Consider the following 26248-nt stretch of genomic DNA (forward strand, 5'->3'; position numbering starts at 1 on the left):
CCGATGAATGGTTGAATTTACGGTTTCTGAGGAGTGAAGTTGCAGGGTTGGATACGGGATGTGGGTTATGTATATGTTTTAGTCTTAGATTTGGTGGGTTGTTATAGTTAATTGTAATTTCCATAGTGCTCGTTCGGTATTTCGGTGTAATCGTTAATACTGTTTAGAACGATTTGAGCGAGTGTAAATGAGTTTCTGACCAAGTACTTTCAGAACAGATCGTCATGATCTGCTCAATGTTGTTTCACCAGATCGTTTGTTCTTTTATATATATATATATATATATATATATATATATATATATATATATATATATATATATATATATATATATATATATATATATATATATATATAAACACGTGACATGGTCATACGCAGATTTTGACATAGTCGATTGTATTGCACCTTAATCATCATGCGGGATACGCGCTATGTTTTATGGAATGGACATTTCAATAACAGAGGGGAATTTAAGGGTTTTTCGTGTTTACCACTCCGGTCCGGTGTACCGTGAATAACCAAATGTGAGATGAAGATCTCAATGAGAATGGTTAAATGTAAACCCATCATCATCAGGCTAGCGAATGTTGATGGCTTAACTACTGTTTTGAAAATCAGATATAAATCGCGACGCACAGATTCTCTGTTTAATAATAATAATAAAAATTGTCATTTTTCTAAAAATGAGTCGAGTTCGTTTCATATCTTGTTTGTAAAAATATGGCTTGTACCTAAGCAATAGTAACTAGTCTCTTCTACTGCAGTTCACAAGATTGGAGGTAATTCTAAGTGTGAACATTTGCTCTAAATAATGTGAAAATATGCAATTTTTTGTGGTAGTGTCAACATGCTTTTTTTTTTTTGGTATAGTGGTACATGAGTAACCCATAGACCAAAAGATTTTGATTCAAGTTTAGACGTCTTATGTTAAGTTATACTAGTCCATTATAAGATGATACACCAAGCCTAATTTTGTAAACAGATGTTGACAATATTTTAGAAAGAGCAGGTACAACAATTGTAAAAAAGCAATCAACGGTAGTAAATTGGCATCAAATCAAAAGTAATCAGGCATTATTTCATGTTAAATTCAATAAGTACTCTTATTAATATGAGCTAATATGACCAAAGCTGTTCAATCATCATCTTCACCATAAGCAAGAAGCTCTACATCCTTTTCGAAGATGGCCATCTCCATATGGAGTATCTAACAATATAAATCCATTCTTATCTGTATCTAGATTTCTTACAATTACTTTTTTCGGTTTTCCCCATCCGAAATCCACATTGTATATCGAACTCCTACATAAACTCGAACTACCAACTTGTGATCGACCCTTTCACACTACATCTCCAGATCCCGATCTCTGTCACCATCATCGCCGGCGGGTTCAAACGCCGGTGATACCTCAACCTCGCCGACCTCCCTTTCAATTCAATTCGATCCTTCCTTGCAACTTTATGGCAATTCCCTTTTCAATTAGAACCTAAACTACAATTCCAATTTCAATTTGATCCGTCATCGACTAAACGGCGGAGGCACAAACCTTCGTTCATCAATCTGATCATCATGTCTCGGAAAGAAGATCACATAAACACAGCCAAACTGGCGACTACGATCTTCCTTTCTAACTTTCCACCAAACTTTGGCATTAACGACATCAGAAACCTCTGTAAACAATTCGGCACCATTCTAGATGTCTACATCGCTGGTAAACTCACGAAACAGGGTTGCCGTTTTGCTTTTGTTCGTTTCTTACGAGTTGAATCTGTGAAAAGCCTAGAATTGAAACTTTCTGCTCTTTGGATCGGAAACTACCATTTGTATGCGGCAAAAGCAAGACACGGTCGAGAGTACATAATCAAACGCAAAGGAAAATCATCTGCGACAACTGATCGACCTTCTACTCATGCTACCAAACTTCCGTCTGCACAAGACTTCCCACCATTGAAGGGTCAGTCATATGCCGCAACTTTATCAGGTAATCAACTTCATTCAAAACCTAATACTTCTACAAAAACATTAGAAATTAATGATGATGAAATAATACGGTCTAAAGATGTGCCGATTCTCTTGTTTGCCAAGATTCGTAACCCTTGTTTAATTCCGAATTTGAAACGAATCTGGAATATTGAGGGTTTTAAGGATTTAGAAATTCAACATATTGGCGGTGCGTGGATTGAAATCATCTTTCCGTGTATAGAGGCCAAAAAATCATTCGAGTCGAATGAGTCGATCCTCTCATATATTGTAGAATTAAAACAGTTTGAAGAGGAATTCTCTGTGACTGAACGGGCCATCTGTCTAGATATCATTGGTCTTCCGGCAGGTGCATGGACGGAAGACATATTCAAAAAAGTATCACTCTTGTTTGGAGACCAAGCATTCACTTTAAGTCAGGATGACGGAGAAAAGGTGTACGTAATCACTAAGACATTGGAATACATTCATGAGATAATATCTGTAAAAGTCAAGAATAAATGGTACAAGGTACTAGTACGTGAATCAGTAACTTGGAACCCAAACATTCTGAGCTTAGAGCAAGAAGAAAAATCGGATGAAACGATTAACTCAGATGAGGAAAACATCTTTGATGACAAAATATCAGAGGAAAGTTTCATTGACGAAACACCATTACCAAAATCACCAGCTCATAATGGTGACGAACATGAGGACAATGCGGCATGTGAAGAAAACCCTCATGGCTCAGATAACATCGAGGCCACAGAACCAATCCAAAACCAAACAGAAAATGAGAACACCCCAATAATTACCACTAATGAAAGCAACAAAGAAACCTCTAAATCCTTTTCAAAACCACCAGGGTTCGGGAATAAAAGAATAGAATCGCCTATCAATAGCAGCGAATCATCCACGGCAAGAAAGACAACATACGAGGATTTCTTGAAAATGGGAGCGAAGTTAGGCTTTGATGTTTCAAAAACATCCGGTAATCTCAAGAATGTGATTCTAAGCATGCGAGGTTTCAAAACAATTTAATGAATCTCATGTCCATAAATATAGGAGGCGGCATCTCTTTTAGCATCAAACAAAGATGGCTTAGTAAGTTATGTAATGAACACAAAATAACTGTATTAGGGGTCCAGGAAACAAAATCCATAACTCCTAACTATTCGGCTCTCAAATCCCTTTGGGGAAATTTTCATTTCAAGTTTGCCTCTTCGAGTGCAGTGGGACGCTCAGGTGGTATTATTACGATGTGGGACCCAACTACTTTTAACAGCAAACGGGTCTTATCTTTTCCAAATTTTCTTATAGTCGAAGGTATTCTAAATGAAGATCCAATTCCATGCTTTCTTATCAATATCTATGCTCCTCAGTCTAGAACGGATAAGAAAAGAATTTGGGATTATTTATCAAATTTTCTATCTTCATACTCGGGTTACTTTGTTCTTTTTGGAGATTTCAACGCCGTAAGGTTTGCTCACGAAAGATATGGATCCCAATTCAACTCTTCAGTAGCTTCGGATCTAAACGATTTCATTATTGGCTCCGGGTTAATCGACGTCCCTCTGGGTGGTCGTGATTTTACAAGATTCAACAAATCGTTTACGAAACGTGCAAAAATCGATCGGTTCTTAATCTCGAGCGGCTTCTTAAATAAATTTCCAGATGTGGTCGGTACCATCCACTCAAAATTATGGTCGGATCATTGCCCTATAACACTGAAAAGCGATGTCTTGGATTACGGACCGATCCCTTTCAAACTATTCCATTCTTGGTTTCGTTCTAAAGGCTTCGATGAGATTGTCATTAAAGCATGGAGTGATACAGGCAGCCACCTTCATTCTAATCCGCAAATTAATTTCAAGAACAAGCTCAAGCATGTTAAAGACATCCTAAAGATTTGGAATAAGAATCAAAGGAGTAGAGCACAGGAAGATAAACGGATTCTAATGGATCGCATCTTGGCGATTGACGAACAGATTGATCAAGGCGTTTTCCTAGACTCTATGGCTGAAGAACGAACTACTATCCTGTTAAATCTCCAGAAGCTAGAAAAAGAGGAAATGGAGAATATGGCACAAAAAAACAGGAAACTTTATAATAGTCTAGGAGACGAAAACTCTTCCTTTTTCCATTCGGCTTTAAATAGGAAGCGAAAAAAGATGCAGGTTTCGGGTGTCATGAACCACGGCACATGGATAACAAATCCTGCAGAAGTCAAGGCAATATTCTTTGATTTTTTTGTCGATAAATTCAAGAAGACAGACCACATTCCAATAATCTCTCCGAGTAATAATATTCGCAAAATATCTGGAGAAGATGCGATGTTTTTGATCTCTGATTTTACCGATAACGAAATCAAAAGCGCAGCGTGGTCTTGTGGTAGTGAAAAATCTCCAGGTCCGGATGGACTCTCTTTTAAATTCGTCAAACATTTCTGGGATACCATCAACAGTGACATTTTTGAGATGGCCAGAAATTTCCATGAATCATGCGCAATCCCAACCGGATGTAATGCCTCATTTTTTTCTCTAATTCCTAAGAAGAATAATCCAATCTATGCTAACGATTATCGCCCGATCAGTCTGATTGGTCTACAATACAAGATCATCGCCAAAATATTAGCAAATCGTCTCGCATCGGTCATAAGCGAGATAATTAGTCCTGAGCAAACAGCTTTCATAAAAGGAAGACAAATCTTAGACGGCCCTTTAATCATCAATGAGGTACTTGATTGGTGCAAAAGAAAAAAGAAAAAAGCAATGATATTTAAAGTGGATTTTGAAAAAGCTTTTGACTCCATTCACTGGGACTTCATATTCTCTATGTTATATTTCATGGGATTTCACCCAAAATGGGTAGCTTGGATTCGAGCATGCCTTGTATCTTCTAGAGCATCGCTTCTAATAAATGGGAGCCCCTCGGAAGAATTTTCAATCGAAAGGGGCTTGCGACAGGGAGATCCTTTATCACCTTTACTATTCAGTATTGGAATGGAAGGTCTTCAAGCGGCCATTAGAGACGCTTCTAATGCAGCTCTTTACTCGGGCATCAGAGTAGGCAACAACTCTAATCAGGTTACTATCACTAATTATTTATTCGCTGACGATGTTCTCTTTGTTGGTGAATGGAATGATGAAAACGCTTCCAATCTACTAGCCATTCTAGCTTGTTTTTTTGCTGTTTCCGGCTTAAAGATCAACCTTCTTAAATCATCACTGTTTGGTTTTGGTGTTCCTTCCAATGAAGTCAACAGGCTGGCAAACATAATGGGCTGTTCATCGGCAGAAACCCCATTCAGTTTCCTTGGCATTCCGATTGGTCAAAATATGAATCTTTCTAAAGGTTGGTCCCCTATTATCGAGAAAGTGGAAAAGCGTCTAAATTCTTGGAAAGTAAATCTACTTTCTTTTGGAGGTAGATTAACTCTAATCAAGTCGGTTCTGGGATCTCTTGGGACATACTATATGTCACTTTTTAAAGCGCCTTCAATCGTCATCAACAAAATCGAATCTCTTCGTTCCTCTTTCTTTTGGGGGGGCAAAGAAAAAGCTCGTAAAGTCCATTGGGTAAGCTGGGACAAAATACAAAATCCTATTGATAAAGGAGGGTTATCAGTTGCAAGTTTAAAATCGGCGAACCTAGCTCTAATTTATAAATGGCGATGGCGTTTAGTAAACAACCAAGACGCATGTTGGGCAAAAGTTATCTATGCAATACATGGTAAGAGCAACGGTGGAGATCTACCATGTGCCAAAAATGCTACTAGTACATGGGCGAACATTGTTAGATGTATAGACTTGATTCACGCAAGAAACTATATTTCATCAAATCGTCTACGTCTCAAATTGGGCGACGGCTCGAAAGCCCTATTTTGGCATGATCCATGGATTTTCGATTCATCTCTAGCTTCACGTTATCCTCGTTTATACTCCTTGGATATGAACCGCTCAAGTAATGTGGCTTCAAGATCTTCAAACGGTTCATGGTTATGGTTTTGGCGACGCCCCCCTAGAGGAGGTGTTGAAGAGAGCCAACACGCGGATCTAAGAGAGGCTCTTTCATCGATAAGCCTATCTGCATCCACAGACTACTGGAAATGGGAAAATCCTCCAAACAACGTATTCGAAGTTGCTCAAGCTAGACGCGCTATCGAGAGTTCTATCATGCATAATTCCCCTTCTTTCTCCATGTGGTGCAAAACGGCTCCAATTAAAGTGAACATCTTCATTTGGCGCCTTAATCTTGACCGCCTTCCAACGATTCCGAATCTGGAGCATAGAGATGTCACAGTGGACAGAGATTGTTGTGCCCTTTGCGACGTCTCTGAAGAATCTCGGGATCATCTTTTTATAAGGTGCGATACAAGCTATCAGATTTGGTGCAGGATTGGTATTTGGCTAGACATCTCTTTCCCAATTTTGGATTCAATAGAAGATCTTTGGTCTTGGATCAATTCCCTCCCCCAGATTGGCAATAGACGGTTCATTGTTAAAGTGGCGGCTATTTCAACTCTTTGGCATATCTGGAGTCTCAGGAACGGCATCATTTTCAAGGATCACAACATCAGAAAATCTTACGTTTTTGATTATATTGTATTGTCCGCTTTTAATTGGATCTATTCGAGGTACCACAAGTCTACTTTAAATTGGACTACGTGGTTACACTCGCCTCTCTATTCCTTGTAATTTCCTTGTTCTTTTCTTAGCTCCTTGCTAAGTTTTCTTTAATATATTTTGCCGTTCTAAAAAAAAAAAAAAAAAAAAAAAAAAAAAAAAAAAACCAACTTGTGATCGAGTTTCAACGTCCCCTAAATTTAAAATTATCTCTTGATAATGATTGAATACTTCTTTAATATCTTTTAGTCCTTCAACCTCCATTTTCGCTTTCCTTAGCTCTCCAACAACCTCATTCAACTTAATTTCACTTGATCCCGCCATGTTTGCGGCCACTACTGTCATTATGTTGCCTGCAGGCATCTCATTACAGTTTTTGATGATTCTGTTCCTCATGTTCACTGTGTGTAATAAGGTTGACGGCTTTACACAACCTGTATTTAAAGTAATTGCGTGAACCACACATTTGAATACTAATGATGTCACTAATTCAACGCGAGTTGGGTTCGATGGAGTTGTCCCCATGTCCACTACCTTTTTCTCGAGCTCTTTCAGTTTCTTGTTAGAAAATACAAAACTCCGACATACAAATTTACCCTTCTCTATGCTCCTCCAAGTTGAGGGTAATTTAATCATATCATTTTTTTGGTAAAAGAAAATTTATATTGAGGATGACGTCATCGAATTTCTTATCGTTAGAAGTTTCAAAGAATACAATTCCTTCGTCGTTACAGTCGATGTAAGATGATGCACGTGATGGTAACCTACCGGCAAACGGGTAGTAATGTATTAAACTCTTGGATAACGATTGCTTTAGAAATTCGGTGTCGTTTCGATTGTAATTCTTGTAGAAGAAAACATGAAACATGTTAATGTTGGGAGAAAACTGATCAAGTATGGAAAGATGATGAGTTTTGAGGTTATGAGGTGTTGGGGAGGATGGTTTGATGGTTTCTTGAGATATAATTGTGTGGAGTTAAGTTGTCTACTAATTTTACTAAATTGACAAATCTTTTTCATGATTATGATTTTTATTATTATCACAAATAAGACTGCAAGTTACATGAATGTGTAAGCCTGCATACATAATCTATATATACACGGGGTGATCCTTTTAATGTATAGAGTTACTATTACTAGTTATTTAACAATTTTTTTTTTTTTTTTTTTTAGAACTGCTTGGTTGGCAACCCCCTTACCCCCCACTGAAAACCCACTCTCGAATCTTCAGACTTACATCTACCAGATCGATTTTATTAAATACCTCGTTCCGCAAAGCACGTATTAGTAGGGACCACTTCGTGGGGCAACCACTCAGTATATATATAATATGTGGGAAAACCAGCCCCATTCGAGACTCGAACCTGTGACCAGGCGAAGCCCTACTAGGGAATTGTACCACTCAGCCAGAAGCTCGGTGGTTGTTATTTAACAATATCAAATCAGTAACAATGTTTTCTTTATTTATTAAAGTTTACTTGTTAGTATCATAGTAAGAATGTGTTTAATAAAAATGAATGATTAAGTACTGATTGGGAAGTTGTGATGTGATTTAGCGGTTGATGGTCTGCCTCCTTTAGGGGAGGTCAGGAGTTCGACCCCCGTTGACTACATATTGAAAACACAATTTCATCTCTACCATGAAGTATTCACTCTTGACACCCTTCTCATATCGTTTGGGGGTAAATGGGAGGGGGTTTTACTTGGCCGTGCCCTTGGATCGGTTTTAAGATTTCCTCCCGGGCAGCGATGGGGGCGGGGTTATTATCGCTGCATCGACATAGTCGAAACGGGAGATGATCGCAATGGGTGGTTTAGTCCCCCTCGGCTGATCCCAATCGCTGTCAAAAAAATAAAATAAAAAAAATAACCTGAATGATTCAGATGTTCTAAATGAATTTTATTTTAAATGACAATAACCTATTTGGTAATTATTCTAAACAAATAATTTTAATGATGTAAACTTACCTTATTGATCCTGATATGAATAAAAACTACAATGTAGTTGTTTAATAACTATTTTGATATAATTTAGAGTAAATATTATATAAAAATTAGGTGTTTAATTGTTAATTTAGAATTTCAGCTTTAAATGATTCAATACTGAATACCAACATCATATGTCATTCATTCAAAATTAAACGGGCTAAATGTTAAACGATTTAACATTCAACACTAAATCATTTAATTAAAAGGTAAAGAAATGCACCCTAAATTAAATAACTTCATAGTTGTGAATGAAATGAGTCCAACAAGAATTTATATATCTGATCCTTTTTATCAAAGCACTACTAGATCCTTTTTATCAAAGAACTACTAGATCACATGAAAAGACTTTAATCTAAGCCGCAACCTATTCATAGCAATAGGTACTTCATTTATGTCTTTTACCCAACACAACATAATTTCATTTTTATGTGCAGTTGTGTAGTAAACAATTTAATTAAGATGGAGTTAATATCTGAATTGGATCGCCAATAAGGTAAATTACATGCGATAAAGACTTTAGTATTAGAATTGAAGAGAACATAAAAAGTGGTACGTGAACAAATTAGCAAAACATATCAAAATCAGGTAAACGTGAGGACAAATATTTTTACTCTGATATACGTTTAATCAAGTTGTTCCATAAACGTTTCTAACCATTTTTTAGTCATTCTCAAAATATGTTGTTACAAAATTTGAACCTCAATAGATATCAGCTTGCAGTGGCGGACTCAGAAAATTTTTTCACTGGGGGGCGAAACTTCGTTTTAAATGTAAGGATTTTTTTTTTTTTGACAAAATATGGAGGTTTTGGGAAAAAATATAGAGTTTTATAGCAAAATTTGAAGATTTTTGGGCAAAGTACGAAGGTTTTGGGGCAAACTATGAATGTTTTGGCACAAAATATGAAGGGTTTGGGGCAAAAAAAAATTTCACCGGGAGCAAAATCGAAAAACCAAAAAAAATTACACTAAAAATTTCAAATCCACTGAGCGCGGACACCCCCCTCTGCCCCTACATAGGTCCACCCCGGTCAGCTTACAACCACTAGACAATCATGTATGGGAGAACTTATTAACTAATGTAAAGTTTGATTTTAGGTGTGTTTAGGTGACAAACTTATGATAGATTATAGAAGTTTAGATTTTTTTTTAAAAAGACGTATTACTCCACAATTATAGGGCGATTTCAACTAACTTTGCAGCGCCGTCATTTTTCCCTTGTTTTCCCGGTGATCTACAGCGGGATCAAACGCTGATCACTTCGATTCTTCTTCTCAAGGGTCTAGTATGGTGGGCAATCTACGTAACGAACCATTGAAGGATGGATGGGTCCTTAAATCACACCGTAATTAAAAACTATCTATCGTAAGATCGACATCGAATTCAATACAGGAGACAAAGATAAATATTATCAATCATTCTTCGTAAAGAACTTTCCTGAACAGGCTGTTGTGAATGATTTGCGAAGATATTTGACGAGTATGGTTGTCTAGTCGACGTATTTATTTCCAAGAAATGTGCAAAGACTGGTAAGCGATTTGCGTTCATTAATTTATGGGTGTCAAACACGTTTTGGCTATGGAAAATCGTCTCTCGAATGTCTGGATGGGTAACATCCATTTGTTTGTGGAAGCATCAAAGTTTGCACCTGCTATTAAGAAACCTATTAATACACCTGCTGTTGAGAAACCTGCTACTCCAATGTCCTCGGTTAGGGCTCCTGTTATGACTCATACTGCTAATGCGGATAAGCTGGATGGACATCATGATGGGACGTCATACGCGTCTAGGGTTTCAGGCGTTGAGACATCTCATAACAAGTTTGTGTTTGAGGGGTCAGACTTGGTTACTAAGAAAGATGATCATATCTTAATGGAAAACGTGAAATATTTTGGTGTACCGTACACAGTTTATCGTTTGATTATTGCTGAGGGTTTTGTGGACTTTAAGATCCAATATGTTGGAGGAATGTGGATTTGGATCATGTTCAAATCCGAGTCAAGTTTAAATGCGTTTAAAGGTAACGTCAACCTATTGTCCTTGTTCTCTAACGTGAGGGAAGCTTCTGATAATTTTATTGTAGATGAGCGGATCCTGTGGGTTGAAATCTTAGGCTTGCCAACATGTGTGTGGGGCACAAACGCCTTCAAGAAAGTTGCAGCATGTTTTGGGTGTTTTTTATTTTTCGAGGCCAAAAGCAAAGTTACCATATCGTCTGGTAGAGTTCGTATCGCTACACAATCAAAAAATGTTGCATCAAATGAGGTAATCAAAGTAAAAGGGGTAGATGGGGAGAATTCTGTGCACGAGGTAGGAACTTGGACCTTCGATATCGAGTCTACCATCGAAACTGTTGCTAGCCATGCTTCCGATTCGGCTTCTTATGATGTACTTTGAGTGACTCTGAATCTGTGGAAGAGTTATGAAGCAATTCAGATCATTTGAAAGAATTTTTGGGGGTAAATATTGATGAAGAATTGGCAACTGGCTCAAAACCACAAACGAAATCGGTCTATGTGGAGGAATCTGTTAATGATTTATATAATGAGAAGGTCACCATTGAGGGTATTGAAACAAATGTAAAGAAAGATAGAAAGGAGGAGAGCTATAGCTTCCCACATCCTCCTGGTTTTAATTCCGTATACAGCGAACGTTTCTGGAATGAAGTATCAGGTGGTTCGGTATACTGCCATACGTCTCTGAAAGGGATTGAACATGATTTGGGTGGAAATCAGGGCTGCAATGTTAGCAGTTCGTTTGAAGATATATTTGGGATTGGTACTTTACTTGGTTATAATGTCGAAGGGTGTCAAAAGTTTTTAGATCGACAAGGCGGTTCTATTGGTTTCTAATGAAGATTTTATCTATCAATAGCTGCGGGTCAAAATTGTTCACAAAACGACAGTGGATAAAGGAATTGTGTGTATCATCCAATGTTAAATTTCTTGGATTACAAGAATCGAAAATGACTAGGCTGAAGATGACTCGGCTACGATCTTTATGGGGTAATCATAATTTCAATTACGCTGTTAGTTTGGTTCGGGGTTTTTCTGGTGGCATTATATCTCTATGGGATGCTAATGCTTTTATTAGAAGTGAGTTATGGTGTGACGATAATTTTGTAATCGTTAAGGGCCGATGGGTGCGTGAGAGCTTGGAGGTATACATGGTTAACAACATTTATGCTCCTCAAAGTGTGGCAGCAAAGTCGATTTTATGGCAAAAACTGTCAACTTTTATGCAATCTATGAGTTCATTTTTTTGGGAGACTGGAATGAGGTTAGGACTGTAGGTAAAAGATGTAGTACAGAATTTTGTCCTATTGATGCTCGGCTTTTTAATGACTTCATTGATTCTACTGCCCTGTACGAATTACCTCTTGGAGGGTTACAATTTACTTGACGAAATAAGGTAGGTAACAAATGAAATGTCCCGTTCTTATTGATTAAAAACGTTCCATATTAATTGATTTCGTTGCGAGGTTTTTGACCTCTATATGAGACGTTTTTTTTCAAAGACTGCATTCATTTTAAAACAAACCATAACCTTTATTTCATCAATAAAGGTTAAAAAAAACTTTACGTAGATTATCAAATAATGATAATCTAAAATATCCTGTTTACACACGACCATTACATAATGGTTTACAATACAAATATGTTACAACAAAATAAGTTTCTTGAATGCAGTTTTTACACAATATCATACAAGCATGGACTCCAAATCTCGTCCTAATTTAAGTATGCGACAGCGGAAGCTCTTAATAATCACCTGAGAATAAACATGCTTAAAACGTCAACAAAAATGTTGGTGAGTTATAGGTTTAACCTATATATATCAAATCATAATAATAGACCACAAGATTTCATATTTCAATACACATCCCATACATAGAGATAAAAATCATTCATATGGTGAACACCTGGTAACCGACATTAACAAGATGCATATATAAGAATATCCCCATCATTCCGGGACACCCTTCGGATATGATATAAATTTCGAAGTACTAAAGCATCCGGTACTTTGGATGGGGTTTGTTAGACCCAATAGATCTATCTTTAGGATTCGCGTCAATTAGGGTGTCTGTTCCCTAATTCTTAGATTACCAGACTTAATAAAAAGGGGCATATTCGATTTTGATAATTCAACCATAGAATGTAGTTTCACGTACTTGTGTCTATTTTGTAAATCATTTATAAAACCTGCATGTATTCTCATCCCGAAAATATTAGATTTTAAAAGTGAGACTATAACTCACTTTCACAGATTTTTACTTCGTCGGGAAGTAAGACTTGGCCACTGGTTGATTCACGAACCTATAACAATATATACATATATATCAAAGTATGTTCAAAATATATTTACAACACTTTTAATATATTTTGATGTTTTAAGTTTATTAAGTCAGCTGTCCTCGTTAGTAACCTACAACTAGTTGTCCACAGTTAGATGTACAGAAATAAATCGATAAATATTATCTTGAATCAATCCACGACCCAGTGTATACGTATCTCAGTATTGATCACAACTCAAACTATATATATTTTGGAATCAACCTCAACCCTGTATAGCTAACTCCAACATTCACATATAGAGTGTCTATGGTTGTTCCGAAATATATATAGATGTGTCGACATGATAGGTCGAAACATTGTATACGTGTCTATGGTATCTCAAGATTACATAATATACAATACAAGTTGATTAAGTTATGGTTGGAATAGATTTGTTACCAATTTTCACGTAGCTAAAATGAGAAAAATTATCCAATCTTGTTTTACCCATAACTTCTTCATTTTAAATCCGTTTTGAGTGAATCAAATTGCTATGGTTTCATATTGAACTCTATTTTATGAATCTAAACAGAAAAAGTATAGGTTTATAGTCGGAAAAATAAGTTACAAGTCATTTTTATAAAGGTAGTCATTTCAGTCGAAAGAACGACGTCTAGATGACCATTTTAGAAAACATACTTCCACTTTGAGTTTAACCATAATTTTTGGATATAGTTTCATGTTCATAACAAAAATCATTTTCTCAGAATAACAACTTTTAAATCAAAGTTTATCATAGTTTTTAATTAACTAGCCCGCGGTGTTACTACGACGGCGTAAATCCGGTTTTACGGTGTTTTTCGTGTTTCCAGGTTTTAAATCATTAAGTTAGCATATCATATAGATATAGAACATGTGTTTATTTGATTTTAAAAGTCAAGTTAGAAGGATTAACTTTTGTTTGCGAACAAGTTTAGAATTAACTAAACTATGTTCTAGTGATTACAAGTTTAAACCTTCAAATAAGATAGCTTTATATGTATGAATCGAATGATGTTATGAACATCATTACTACCTTAAGTTCCTTGGATAAACCTATTGGAAAAGAGAAAAATGGATCTAGCTTCAACGGATCCTTGGATGGCTCGAAGTTCTTGAAGCAGAATCATGACACGAAAATAAGTTCAAGTAAGATCATCACTTGAAATAAGATTGTTATAGTTATAGAAATTGAACCAAAGTTTGAATATGATTATTACCTTGTATTAGAATGATAACCTACTGTAATAAACAAAGATTTCTTGAGGTTGGATGGTCACCTTACAAGATTGGAAGTGAGCTAGCAAACTTGAAAGTATTCTTGATTTTATGTAACTAGAACTTGTAGAATATATGAAGAACACTTAGAACTTGAAGATAGAACTTGAGAGAGATCAATTAGATGAAGAAAATTGAAGAATGAAAGTGTTTGTAGGTGTTTTTGGTCGTTGGTGTATGGATTAGATATAAAGGATATGTAATTTTGTTTTCATGTAAATAAGTCATGAATGATTACTCATATTTTTGTAATTTTATGAGATATAAAGGATGGTTCCCACATGTGTTAGGTGACTCACATGGGCTGCTAAGAGCTGATCATTGGAGTGTATATATCAATAGTACATACATCTAAAAGCTGTGTATTGTACGAGTACGAATACGGGTGCATACGAGTAGAATTGTTGATGAAACTGAACGAGGATGTAATTGTAAGCATTTTTGTTAAGTAGAAGTATTTTGATAAGTGTATTGAAGTCTTTCAAAAGTGTATAAATACATATTAAAACACTACATGTATATACATTTTAACTGAGTCGTTAAGTCATCGTTAGTCGTTACATGTAAGTGTTGTTTTGAAACCTTTAGGTTAACGATCTTGTTAAATGTTGTTAACCCAATGTTTATAATATCAAATAAGATTTTAAATTATTATATTATCATGATATTATCATGTATGAATATCTCTTAATATGATATATATACATTAAATGTCTTTACAACGATAATCGTTACATATATGTCTCGTTTAAAAATCATTAAGTTAGTAGTCTTGTTTTTACATATGTAGTTCATTGTTAATATACTTTATGATATGTTTACTTATCATAGTATCATGTTAACTATATATATATATCCATATATATGTCATCATATAGTTTTTACAAGTTTTAACGTTCGTGAATCACCGGTCAACTTGGGTGGTCAATTGTCTATATGAAACATATTTCAATTAATAAAGTCTTAACAAGTTTGATTGCTTAACATGTTGGAAACATTTAATCATGTAAATATCAATCTCAATTAATATATATAAACATGGAAAAGTTCGGGTCACTACAGTACCTACCCGTTAAATAAATTTCGTCCCGAAATTTTAAGCTGTTGAAGGTGTTGACGAATCTTCTGGAAATAGATGCGGGTATTTCTTCTTCATCTGATCTTCACGCTCCCAGTTGAACTCGGGTCCTCTACGAGCATTCCATCGAACCTTAACAATTGGTATCTTGTTTTGCTTAAGTCTTTTAACCTCACGATCCATTATTTCGACGGGTTCTTCGATGAATTGAAGTTTTTCGTTGATTGGATTTCATCTAACGGAATAGTGAGATCTTCTTTAGCAAAACATTTCTTCAAATTCGAGACGTGGAAAGTGTTATGTACAGTGGCGAGTTGTTGAGGTAACTCAAGTCGGTAAGCTACTGGTCCGACACGATCAATAATCTTGAATGGTCCAATATACCTTGGATTTAATTTCCCTCGTTTACCAAATCGAACAACGCCTTTCCAAGGTGCAACTTTAAGCATGACCATCTCTCCAATTTCAAATTCTATATCTTTTCTTTTAATGTCAGCGTAGCTCTTTTGTCGACTTTGGGCGGTTTTCAACCGTTGTTGAATTTGGATGATCTTCTCGGTAGTTTCTTGTATAATCTCCGGACCCGTAATCTTTCTATCCCCCACTTCACTCCAACAAATCGGAGACCTGCACTTTCTACCATAAAGTGCTTCAAACGGCGCCATCTCAATGCTTGAATGGTAGCTGTTGTTGTAGAAAAATTCTGCTAACGGTAGATGTCGATCCCAACTGTTTCCGAAATCAATAACACATGCTCGTAGCATGTCTTCAAGCGTTTGTATCATCCTTTTGCTCTGCCCATCAGTTTGTAGATGATAGGCAGTACTCATGTCTAGACGAGTTCCTAATGCTTGCTGTAATGTCTGCCAGAATCTTGAAATAAATCTGCCATCCCTATCAGAGATAATAGAGATTGGTATTCCATGTCTGGAGACGACTTCCTTCAAATACAGTCGTGCTAACTTCTCCATTTTGTCATCTTCTCTTATTGGCAGGAAGTGTGCTGATTTGGTGAGACGATCAACTATTACCCAAATAGTATCAAAACCACTTGTGTCCTTGGCAATTTAGTGATGAAATCCATGGTAATGTTTTCCCATTTCCATTCCGGGATTTCGGGTTGTTGAAGTAGACCTGATGGTTTCTGATGCTCAGCTTTGACCTTAGAACACGTCAAACATTCTCCTACGTATTTAGCAACATCGGCTTTCATACCCGGCCACCAAAAATGTTTCTTGAGATCTTTGTACATCTTCCCTGTTCCAGGATGTATTGAGTATCTGGTTTTATGAGCTTCTCTAAGTACCATTTCTCTCATATCTCCAAATTTTGGTACCCAAATCCTTTCAGCCCTATACCGGGTTCCGTCTTCCCGAATATTAAGATGCTTCTCCGATCCTTTGGGTATTTCATCATTTAAATTTCCCTCTTTTAAAACTCCTTGTTGCGCCTCCTTTATTTGAGTAGTAAGGTTATTATGAATCATTATATTCATAGATTTTACTCGAATGGGTTCTCTGTCCTTCCTGCTCAAGGCATCGGCTACCACATTTGCCTTCCCCGGGTGGTAACGAATCTCAAAGTCGTAATCATTCAATAATTCAATCCACCTACGCTGCCTCATATTCAGTTGTTTCTGATTAAATATGTGTTGAAGACTTTTGTGGTCGGTATATATAATACTTTTGACCCCATATAAGTAGTGCCTCCAAGTCTTTAATGCAAAAACAACCGCTCCTAATTCCAAATCATGCGTCGTATAATTTTGTTCGTGAATCTTCAATTGTCTAGATGCATAAGCAATCACCTTCGTTCGTTGCATTAATACACAACCGAGACCTTGCTTTGATGCGTCACAATAAATCACAAAATCATCATTCCCTTCAGGCAATGACAATATAGGTGCTGTAGTTAGCTTTTTCTTCAATAACTGAAACGCTTTCTCTTGTTCATCATTCCATTCAAATTTCTTCCCTTTATGCGTTAATGCAGTCAAGGGTTTTGCTATTCTGGAAAAGTCTTGGATGAACCTTCTGTAGTAACCAGCTAGTCCTTAAAACTGGCGTATGTGTTTCGGAGTTTTCGGGGTTTCCCACTTTTCAACAGTTTCTGTCTTTGTCGGATCCACCTTAATACCTTCTTTGTTCACTATGTGACCGAGGAATTGAACTTCTTCCAACCAAAATGCACACTTTGAAAACTTAGCATACAATTCTTCCTTCCTCAATACTTCTAACACCTTTCTCAAATGTTCACCGTGTTCTTGGTCATTCTTTGAGTAAATAAGTATGTCATCAATGAAAACAATGACAAACTTGTCAAGGTATGGTCCACACACTCGGTTCATAAGGTCCATGAACACAGCTGGTGCATTAGTTAAACCAAACGGCATGACCATAAACTCGTAATGACCGTAACATGTTCTGAAAGCAGTCTTTGGAATATCATCTTCTTTCACCCGCATTTGATGATACCCGGAACGTAAGTCAATCTTTGAATAAACAGACGAGCCTTGTAGTTGATCAAATAAGTCGTCGATTCTCGGTAGTGGGTAGCGGTTCTTGATGGTATGTTTGTTCAACTCTCGGTAGTCGATACACAACCTGAATGTACCATCTTTCTTCTTGACAAACATAACAGGAGCTCCCCACGGTGATGTGCTTGGTCGAATGAAACCATGCTCTAAAAGTTCTTGTAATTGGCTTTGCAGTTCTTTCATCTCGCTGGGTGCGAGTCTGTAAGGAGCACGAGCTATTGGTGCAGCTCCTGGTACAAGATCTATTTGAAATTCAACGGATCGATGTGGGGGTAATCCCGGTAATTCTTTCGGAAATACATCGGGAAATTCTTTTGCAATGGAAAATCATTGATGCTCTTTTCTTCAGTTTGTACTTTCTCGACGTGTGCTAGAACAGCATAGCAACCTTTTCTTATTAGTTTTTGTGCCTTCAAATTACTAATAAGATGTAGCTTCGTGTTGCCCTTTTCTCCGTACACCATTAAGGGTTTTCCTTTTTCTCGTATAATGCGAATTGCATTTTTGTAACAAACGATCTCTGCTTTCACTTCTTTCAACCAGTCCATACCGATTATCACATCAAAACTCCTTAACTCTACTGGTATCAAGTCAATCTTAAATGTTTCGCTAACCAGTTTAATTTCTCGATTCTGACATATATTATCTGCTGAAATTAATTTACCATTTGCTAATTTGAGTAAAAATTTACTATCCAAAGGCGTCAATGGACAACTTAATTTAGCACAAAAATCTCTACTCATATAGCTTCTATCCGTACCCGAATCAAATAAAACGTAAGCAGATTTATTGCCAATAAGAAACGTACCCGTAACAAGCTCTGGGTCTTCCTGTGCCTCTGCCGCATTAATATTGAAAACTCTTCCGCGGCCTTGTCCATTCGTGTTCTCCTGGTTCGGGAAATTTCTAATAATGTGGCCTGGTTTTCCACATTTATAACAAACTACATTGGCATAACTTGCTCCGACACTACTTGCTCCGCCATTACTCATTCCGACACCATTTGTTCCTTTCGTTCTATTAACCCCTGGTCCGTAGACCTCACACCTCGCCACGCTATGACCATTTCTTTTACACTTGTTGCAAAATTTGGTGCAGAACCCCGAGTGATACTTTTCACACCTTTGGCATAGCTACTTCTGATTGTTGTTGTTGTTGCGATTATTATTGTTGTTGAGATGATTGTTGTAGTTGTTGTTGTTGTTGTTGTTGTTGTTGTTGTTGTTGTTGGGCCGTTTGTTGTAGTTGCGATTGATGTTGCGATTGTTGGGATAATTGTTGCGATTATTGTTGTAATTGCTGTTGTTGTTGTATTGGTGATTCTTATCACCGTTTTCCTCCCACTTTCTTTTGACTTGCTTCACATTGGCCTCTTCAGCAGTCTGTTCTTTAATTCTTTCTTCAATCTGGTTCACTAGTTTATGAGCCATTCTACATGCCTGTTGTATGGAGGCGGGCTCGTGTGAACTTATATCTTCTTGGATTCTTTCCGGTAATCCTTTCACAAACGCGTCGATCTTCTCTTCCTCATCTTCGAATGCTCCCGGACACAATAGGCACAATTCTGTGAATCGTCTTTCGTACGTGGTAATATCAAATCCTTGGGTTCGTAACCCTCTAAGTTCTGTCTTGAGCTTATTGACCTCGGTTCTGGGACGGTACTTCTCGTTCATCAAGTGCTTGAATGCTGACCACGGTAGTGCGTACGCACCGTCTTGTCCCACTTGCTCTAGATAGGTATTCCACCATGTTAACGCAGAACCTGTGAAGGTATGCGTAGCGTACTTTACTTTGTCCTCTTCAGTACACTTACTTATGGCATACACCGATTCGACCTTCTCGGTCCACCGTTTCAATTCGATCGGTCCTTCGGTTCCATCAAAATCCAAAGGTTTGCAGGCAGTGAATTCTTTGTAGGTGCATCCTACACAATTTCCTGTACTGCTAGATCCAAGGTTATTGTTGGTATGTAGCGCAGCCTGTACTGCGGCTATGTTTGAAGCTAGAAAAGTACGGAATTCCTCTTCATTCATATTCACGGTGTGTCGAGTAGTCGGTGCCATTTCCTTCAAAATTATCAAATGGAACAAGTTAATCATACAGAATATTAAGAGTAGTTAATAGTATTTCGTAGCATAATATGAACTCATTTATAAAAGCTTTTTCTTCATATTAGCATTTTATAAGTTTAAATTCGGGTAGTACCTACCCGTTAAGTTCATATTTAGTAGCTAATATACAATTCAACTACTACAATTCTATATGAAAAACTAATTATAATAATATTTCGCGTTCAAACTTTTACACAATATTTTACAAACTTACAATACCGCTTATTTTACATATAGCATGAAATATAGCACACAATAAATTTGATACAAGATGGTTGTGAAGATAATTCTAGCTAGTACACAAGTCGTTCAGCAAAGGCAATAAAGACACGTAATTCATACGTCCAGAAACAAGTCATGCATTCTGGTTTTACTAGGATTACTTCCCATCCTTGGTCTTATGGAACATAACCGTTATGGCCGTTGATAAGACAGCGTGTTGTAATGTCGTCAAATGGACGAGGGTTACGTAATGTCCAACAGTCCCGTAACAATCTAAAAACCTCATTTCTTACCCCAATTACTGACTCCGTCACTTGTGGGAACATTTTGTTTAATAGTTGTAGCCCGATGTTCTTATTCTCACTTTGGTGAATCCGTAAGCATAACATGCTTCTTTATGTTGCATGTTAGCCGCTTTTTCTAAATCACGAAGTCCAATATTCAGATATATTGAGTCAAAATAATTTCTTAACCCATTGCGTAAAATAGCATTTGGGTTCCCCGCAATATATGCGTCAAAGTAAACACATCGTAACTTATGGATTTCCCAATGTGATATCCCCCATCTTTCGAACGAAAGCCTTTTATAAACCAAGGCATTCTTGGAACGTTCTTCGAATGTCTTACAAACTGATCTCGCCTTAAATAGTTGTGTCGAAGAATTCTGACCGACTCTAGACAAGATTTTATCAATCATGTCTCCGGGTAGGTCTCTTAAAATATTGGGTTGTCTATCCATTTTGTGTTTTTATACTGTAAAATAGACAAGAGTTAGATTCATAAAAAAAATACTTATTAATACAAGCAATTTTTACATATATCATAAAGCATAAGCACACTATATTACATATATTACACCACACGAATACAACTATCTTATTCCGACTCGCTTGTTTCTTCTTCTTCGGTTTTGGTTCGTTTTGCCAAGTTTCTAGGGATATATGATGTTCCCCTAATACTAGCTATTATTTTCCACAACGGTTTAGAAAAACCTGGTGGTTTAGAGGTTCCTGGGTCATTGTTACAACTTAAGGACTTCGGGGGTTGACGATACATATAAAGTTCATCGGGGTTGAAATTAGATTTCTCTATTTTTATGCCCTTTCCCTTATTATTTTCTTTTTCCTTTTTTAAATTCAGTTGGGGTAATTTCTATAACATCATCGGAATTCTCGTCGGAATCCGATTCATCGGAGAATTGGTAATCCTCCCAATATTTTGCTTCCTTGGCGGAAACACCATTGACCATAATTAACCCTGGTCGGTTGGTTGAGGATTTTATTTTACTTAACCGTTTTGTTATTTCCCCCACCGGTTCTATTTCCTCCTCCGGTTCCTCTTCTTCCGGTTCTGATTCTTCTTCCGATTCCGACTCTTCTTCCGGTTCCTCTTCGGGAACTTGTGAATCAGTCCACGAATCATTCCAATTTACATTTGACTCTTCATTATTATTAGGTGAGTCAATGGGACTTGTTCTAGAGGTAGACATCTATCACATAATATCAAACACGTTAAGAGATTAATATATCACATAATATTCACATGTTAAAAATATATAGTTTCCAACAAAATTTGTTAAGCAATCATTTTTCAAGTAAACACGGTCGAAGTCCAGGCTCACTAATACATCCTAAAAAACTCAATAAGACACACTAATGCAAAATTCTGGTTCTCTAAGACCAACGCTCTGATACCAACTGAAATGTCCCGTTCTTATTGATTAAAAACGTTCCATATTAATTGATTTCGTTGCGAGGTTTTTGACCTCTATATGAGACGTTTTTTTTCAAAGACTGCATTCATTTTAAAACAAACCATAACCTTTATTTCATCAATAAAGGTTAAAAAAAACTTTACGTAGATTATCAAATAGTGATAATCTAAAATATCCTGTTTACACACGACCATTACATAATGGTTTACAATACAAATATGTTACAACAAAATAAGTTTCTTGAATGCAGTTTTTACACAATATCATACAAGCATGGACTCCAAATCTCGTCCTTATTTAAGTATACGACAGCGGAAGCTCTTAATAATCACCTGAGAATAAACATGCTTAAAACGTCAACAAAAATGTTGGTGAGTTATAGGTTTAACCTATATATATCAAATCATAATAATAGACCACAAGATTTCATATTTCAATACACATCCCATACATAGAGATAAAAATCATTCATATGGTGAACACCTGGTAACCGACATTAACAAGATGCATATATAAGAATATCCCCATCATTCCGGGACACCCTTCGGATATGATATAAATTTCGAAGTACTAAAGCATCCGGTACTTTGGATGGGGTTTGTTAGACCCAATAGATCTATCTTTAGGATTCGCGTCAATTAGGGTGTCTGTTCCCTAATTCTTAGATTACCAGACTTAATAAAAAGGGGCATATTCGATTTCGATAATTCAACCATAGAATGTAGTTTCACGTACTTGTGTCTATTTTGTAAATCATTTATAAAACCTGCATGTATTCTCATCCCGAAAATATTAGATTTTAAAAGTGGGACTATAACTCACTTTCACAGATTTTTACTTCGTCGGGAAGTAAGACCTTGCCACTGGTTGATTCACGAACCTATAACAATATATACATATATATCAAAGTATGTTCAAAATATATTTACAACACTTTTAATATATTTTGATGTTTTAAGTTTATTAAGTCAGCTGTCCTCGTTAGTAACCTACAACTAGTTGTCCACAGTTAGATGTACAGAAATAAATCGATAAATATTATCTTGAATCAATCCACGACCCAGTGTATACGTATCTCAGTATTGATCACAACTCAAACTATATATATTTTGGAATCAACCTCAACCCTGTATAGCTAACTCCAACATTCACATATAGAGTGTCTATGGTTGTTCCGAAATATATATAGATGTGTCGACATGATAGGTCGAAACATTGTATACGTGTCTATGGTATCTCAAGATTACATAATATACAATACAAGTTGATTAAGTTATGGTTGGAATAGATTTGTTACCAATTTTCACGTAGCTAAAATGAGAAAAATTATCCAATCTTGTTTTACCCATAACTTCTTCATTTTAAATCCGTTTTGAGTGAATCAAATTGCTATGGTTTCATATTGAACTCTATTTTATGAATCTAAACAGAAAAAGTATAGGTTTATAGTCGGAAAAATAAGTTACAAGTCGTTTTTGTAAAGGTAGTCATTTCAGTCGAAAGAACGACGTCTAGATGACCATTTTAGAAAACATACTTCCACTTTGAGTTTAACCATAATTTTTGGACATAGTTTCATGTTCATAATAAAAATCATTTTCTCAGAATAACAACTTTTAAATCAAAGTTTATCATAGTTTTTAATTAACTAACCCAAAACAGCCCGCAGTGTTACTACGACGGCGTAAATCCGGTTTTACGGTATTTTTCGTGTTTCCAGGTTTTAAATCATTAAGTTAGCATATCATATAGATATAGAACATGTGTTTAGTTGATTTTAAAAGTCAAGTTAGAAGGATTAACTTTTGTTTGCGAACAAGTTTAGAATTAACTAAACTATGTTCTAGTGATTACAAGTTTAAACCTTCGAATAAGATAGCTTTATATGTATAAATCGAATGATGTTATGAACATCATTACTACCTTAAGTTCCTTGGATAAACCTATTGGAAAAGAGAAAAATGGATCTAGCTTCAACGGATCCTTGGATGGCTCAAAGTTCTTGAAGCAGAATCATGACACGAAAATAAGTTCAAGTAAGATCATCACTTGAAATAAGATTGTTATAGTTATAGAAATTGAACCAAAGTTTGAATATGATTATTACCTTGTATTAGAATGATAACCTACTGTAAGAAACAAAGATTTCTTGAGGTTGGATGATCACCTTACAAGATTGGAAGTGAGCTAGCAAACTTGAAAGTATTCTTGATTTTATGTAACTAGAACTTGTAGAATTTATGAAGAACACTTAGAACTTGAAGATAGAACTTGAGAGAGATCAATTAGATGAATAAAATTGAAGAATGAAAGTGTTTGTAGGTGTTTTTGGTCGTTGGTGTATGGATTAGATATAAAGGATATGTAATTTTGTTTTCATGTAAATAAGTCATGAATGATTACTCATATTTTTGTAATTTTATGAGATATTTCATGCTAGTTGCCAAATGATGGTTCCCACATGTGTTAGGTGACTCACATGGGCTACTAAGAGCTGATCATTGGAGTGTATATACCAATAGTACATACATCTAAAAGCTGTGTATTGTACGAGTACGAATACGGGTGCATACGAGTAGAATTGTTGATGAAACTGAACGAGGATGTAATTGTAAGCATTTTTGTTAAGTAGAAGTATTTTGATAAGTGTATTGAAGTCTTTCAAAAGTGTATAAATACATATTAAAATACTACATGTATATACATTTTAACTGAGTCGTTAAGTCATCGTTAGTCGTTACATGTAAGTGTTGTTTTGAAACCTTTAGGTTAACGATCTTGTTAAATGTTGTTAACCCAATGTTTATAATATCAAATGAGATTTTAAATTATTATATTATCATGATATTATCATGTATGAATATCTCTTAATATGATATATATATACATTAAATGTCTTTACAACGATAATCGTTACATATATGTCTCGTTTAAAAATCATTAAGTTAGTAGTCTTGTTTTTACATATGTAGTTCATTGTTAATATACTTTATGATATGTTTACTTATCATAGTATCATGTTAACTATATATATATATATCCATATATATGTCATCATATAGTTTTTACAAGTTTTAACGTTCGTGAATCACCGGTCAACTTGGGTGGTCAATTGTCTATATGAAACATATTTCAATTAATAAAGTCTTAACAAGTTTGATTGCTTAACATGTTGGAAACATTTAATCATGTAAATATCAATCTCAATTAATATATATAAACATGGAAAAGTTCGGGTCACTACAACAAATTCAGTAAGTTGGATCGTTTTTTCCTCACCAATAATATCCTAAATGAAGTCAAATATATCGAAGGTGTTTTGATGTCTTGAGGACACTCCGATCATGCCCCAGTTCCTTTTATTTCAAGATAAAATCGATTTCGGGCCAACGTACTTCAAGGTTATTGCCTCTTAGTTTAACAGAAGTGACTTTCGTGATATGGTTCAGAAGTATTGGGCTTCCATTAATGTAGACCCGGAGCAGAACATTGTCTTGAAACTTCGAATGCGTAAGGCTCATCTAAAACAATGGATTCATAATTCAAGGTCTTCTGAAGTTTCACGTTTAAAGGAATTGGAAAAAAAGATCGACGACTATGATTTGATTATCGATGAAGGTAGAGCAGATTCTGATTCGGTTAATATGCGCAGTGCTTGTTTCAACGAAAAGGACAATTCAAATAAGCTTATTGGTCTTGATAAAGTGCGAAAAGCTCGTATTAAATGTGACGTGGAGGGAGATGAGAATATGAAGTTTTTTCATTGTTCCTTGAAACATAAACGTGGTCAACAATTAATTCATTCATTGTTCCTTGAAACATAAACGTTGTCAACAATTAATTCATGGATTGATGGTGGACAGTGTTTGGGTTGTCGATCTAATGGTTATTAAGAATAATTTCTTTGAATTTTACAAGGAAAAGTTTGATGTAGTCAACACCGAGGCTGTTTTCGAATCCATTGATATCCTTTCCGAGGCTGAAGCATTTCACCTAGAAAAAGTTGTCGATGACGATGAAATTAAAAGGGCTGTTTGGGATTGCGGGAGTTCAAAAGCTCCAGGTCCGGACGGGTTCACTTTTCAATTTATTAAGGAATTCTGGGACATTCTAGGTTCAGATATTTTTAGGGATAAATTCGTTACTTTTTGGAGTCTTATTCATTTCAACTTGGCTCTAATTCCGCATTCTTTCATTGATTCCTAAGGTGAAGAACCCGGTTCTTATCGCCGACTCTCGACCGATTTCGTTGGTTGGCTTTTTTTATAAAATTTCTTCGAAAATTTTTACTAACAGGTTACTGTTGGTCATTGACAAACTCATTAGCCCTGTTCAATCTGCTTTCATTTCTGGAAGGCAGATTTTAGGTGGTCTGATGATGCTTAGTGAGATTATGACCTGGTTCAAAAAGATGAAA

General features: G+C 36.0%; 1 protein-coding gene across 1 annotated transcript; it reads right to left on the bottom strand.

Annotated features, from left to right (window-relative positions):
* Window positions 1–1151: 1151 nt before the first annotated feature.
* LOC139870456 (diaboline synthase-like) lies at window positions 1152–7558 on the bottom strand (the record flags this gene model as incomplete). Its single annotated transcript, XM_071858261.1, has 5 exons — window positions 1152–1320; window positions 1551–1674; window positions 6713–6716; window positions 6760–7198; window positions 7257–7558. Coding segments are annotated over 5 exons (1038 nt in total), but the record flags the coding sequence as incomplete, so codon positions are not given.
* Between the last annotated feature and the right edge of the window lie 18690 nt (window positions 7559–26248).

Source organism: Rutidosis leptorrhynchoides, chromosome 10, assembly GCF_046630445.1.
Source record: "Rutidosis leptorrhynchoides isolate AG116_Rl617_1_P2 chromosome 10, CSIRO_AGI_Rlap_v1, whole genome shotgun sequence".
Classification (NCBI taxonomy): domain Eukaryota; kingdom Viridiplantae; phylum Streptophyta; class Magnoliopsida; order Asterales; family Asteraceae; genus Rutidosis; species Rutidosis leptorrhynchoides.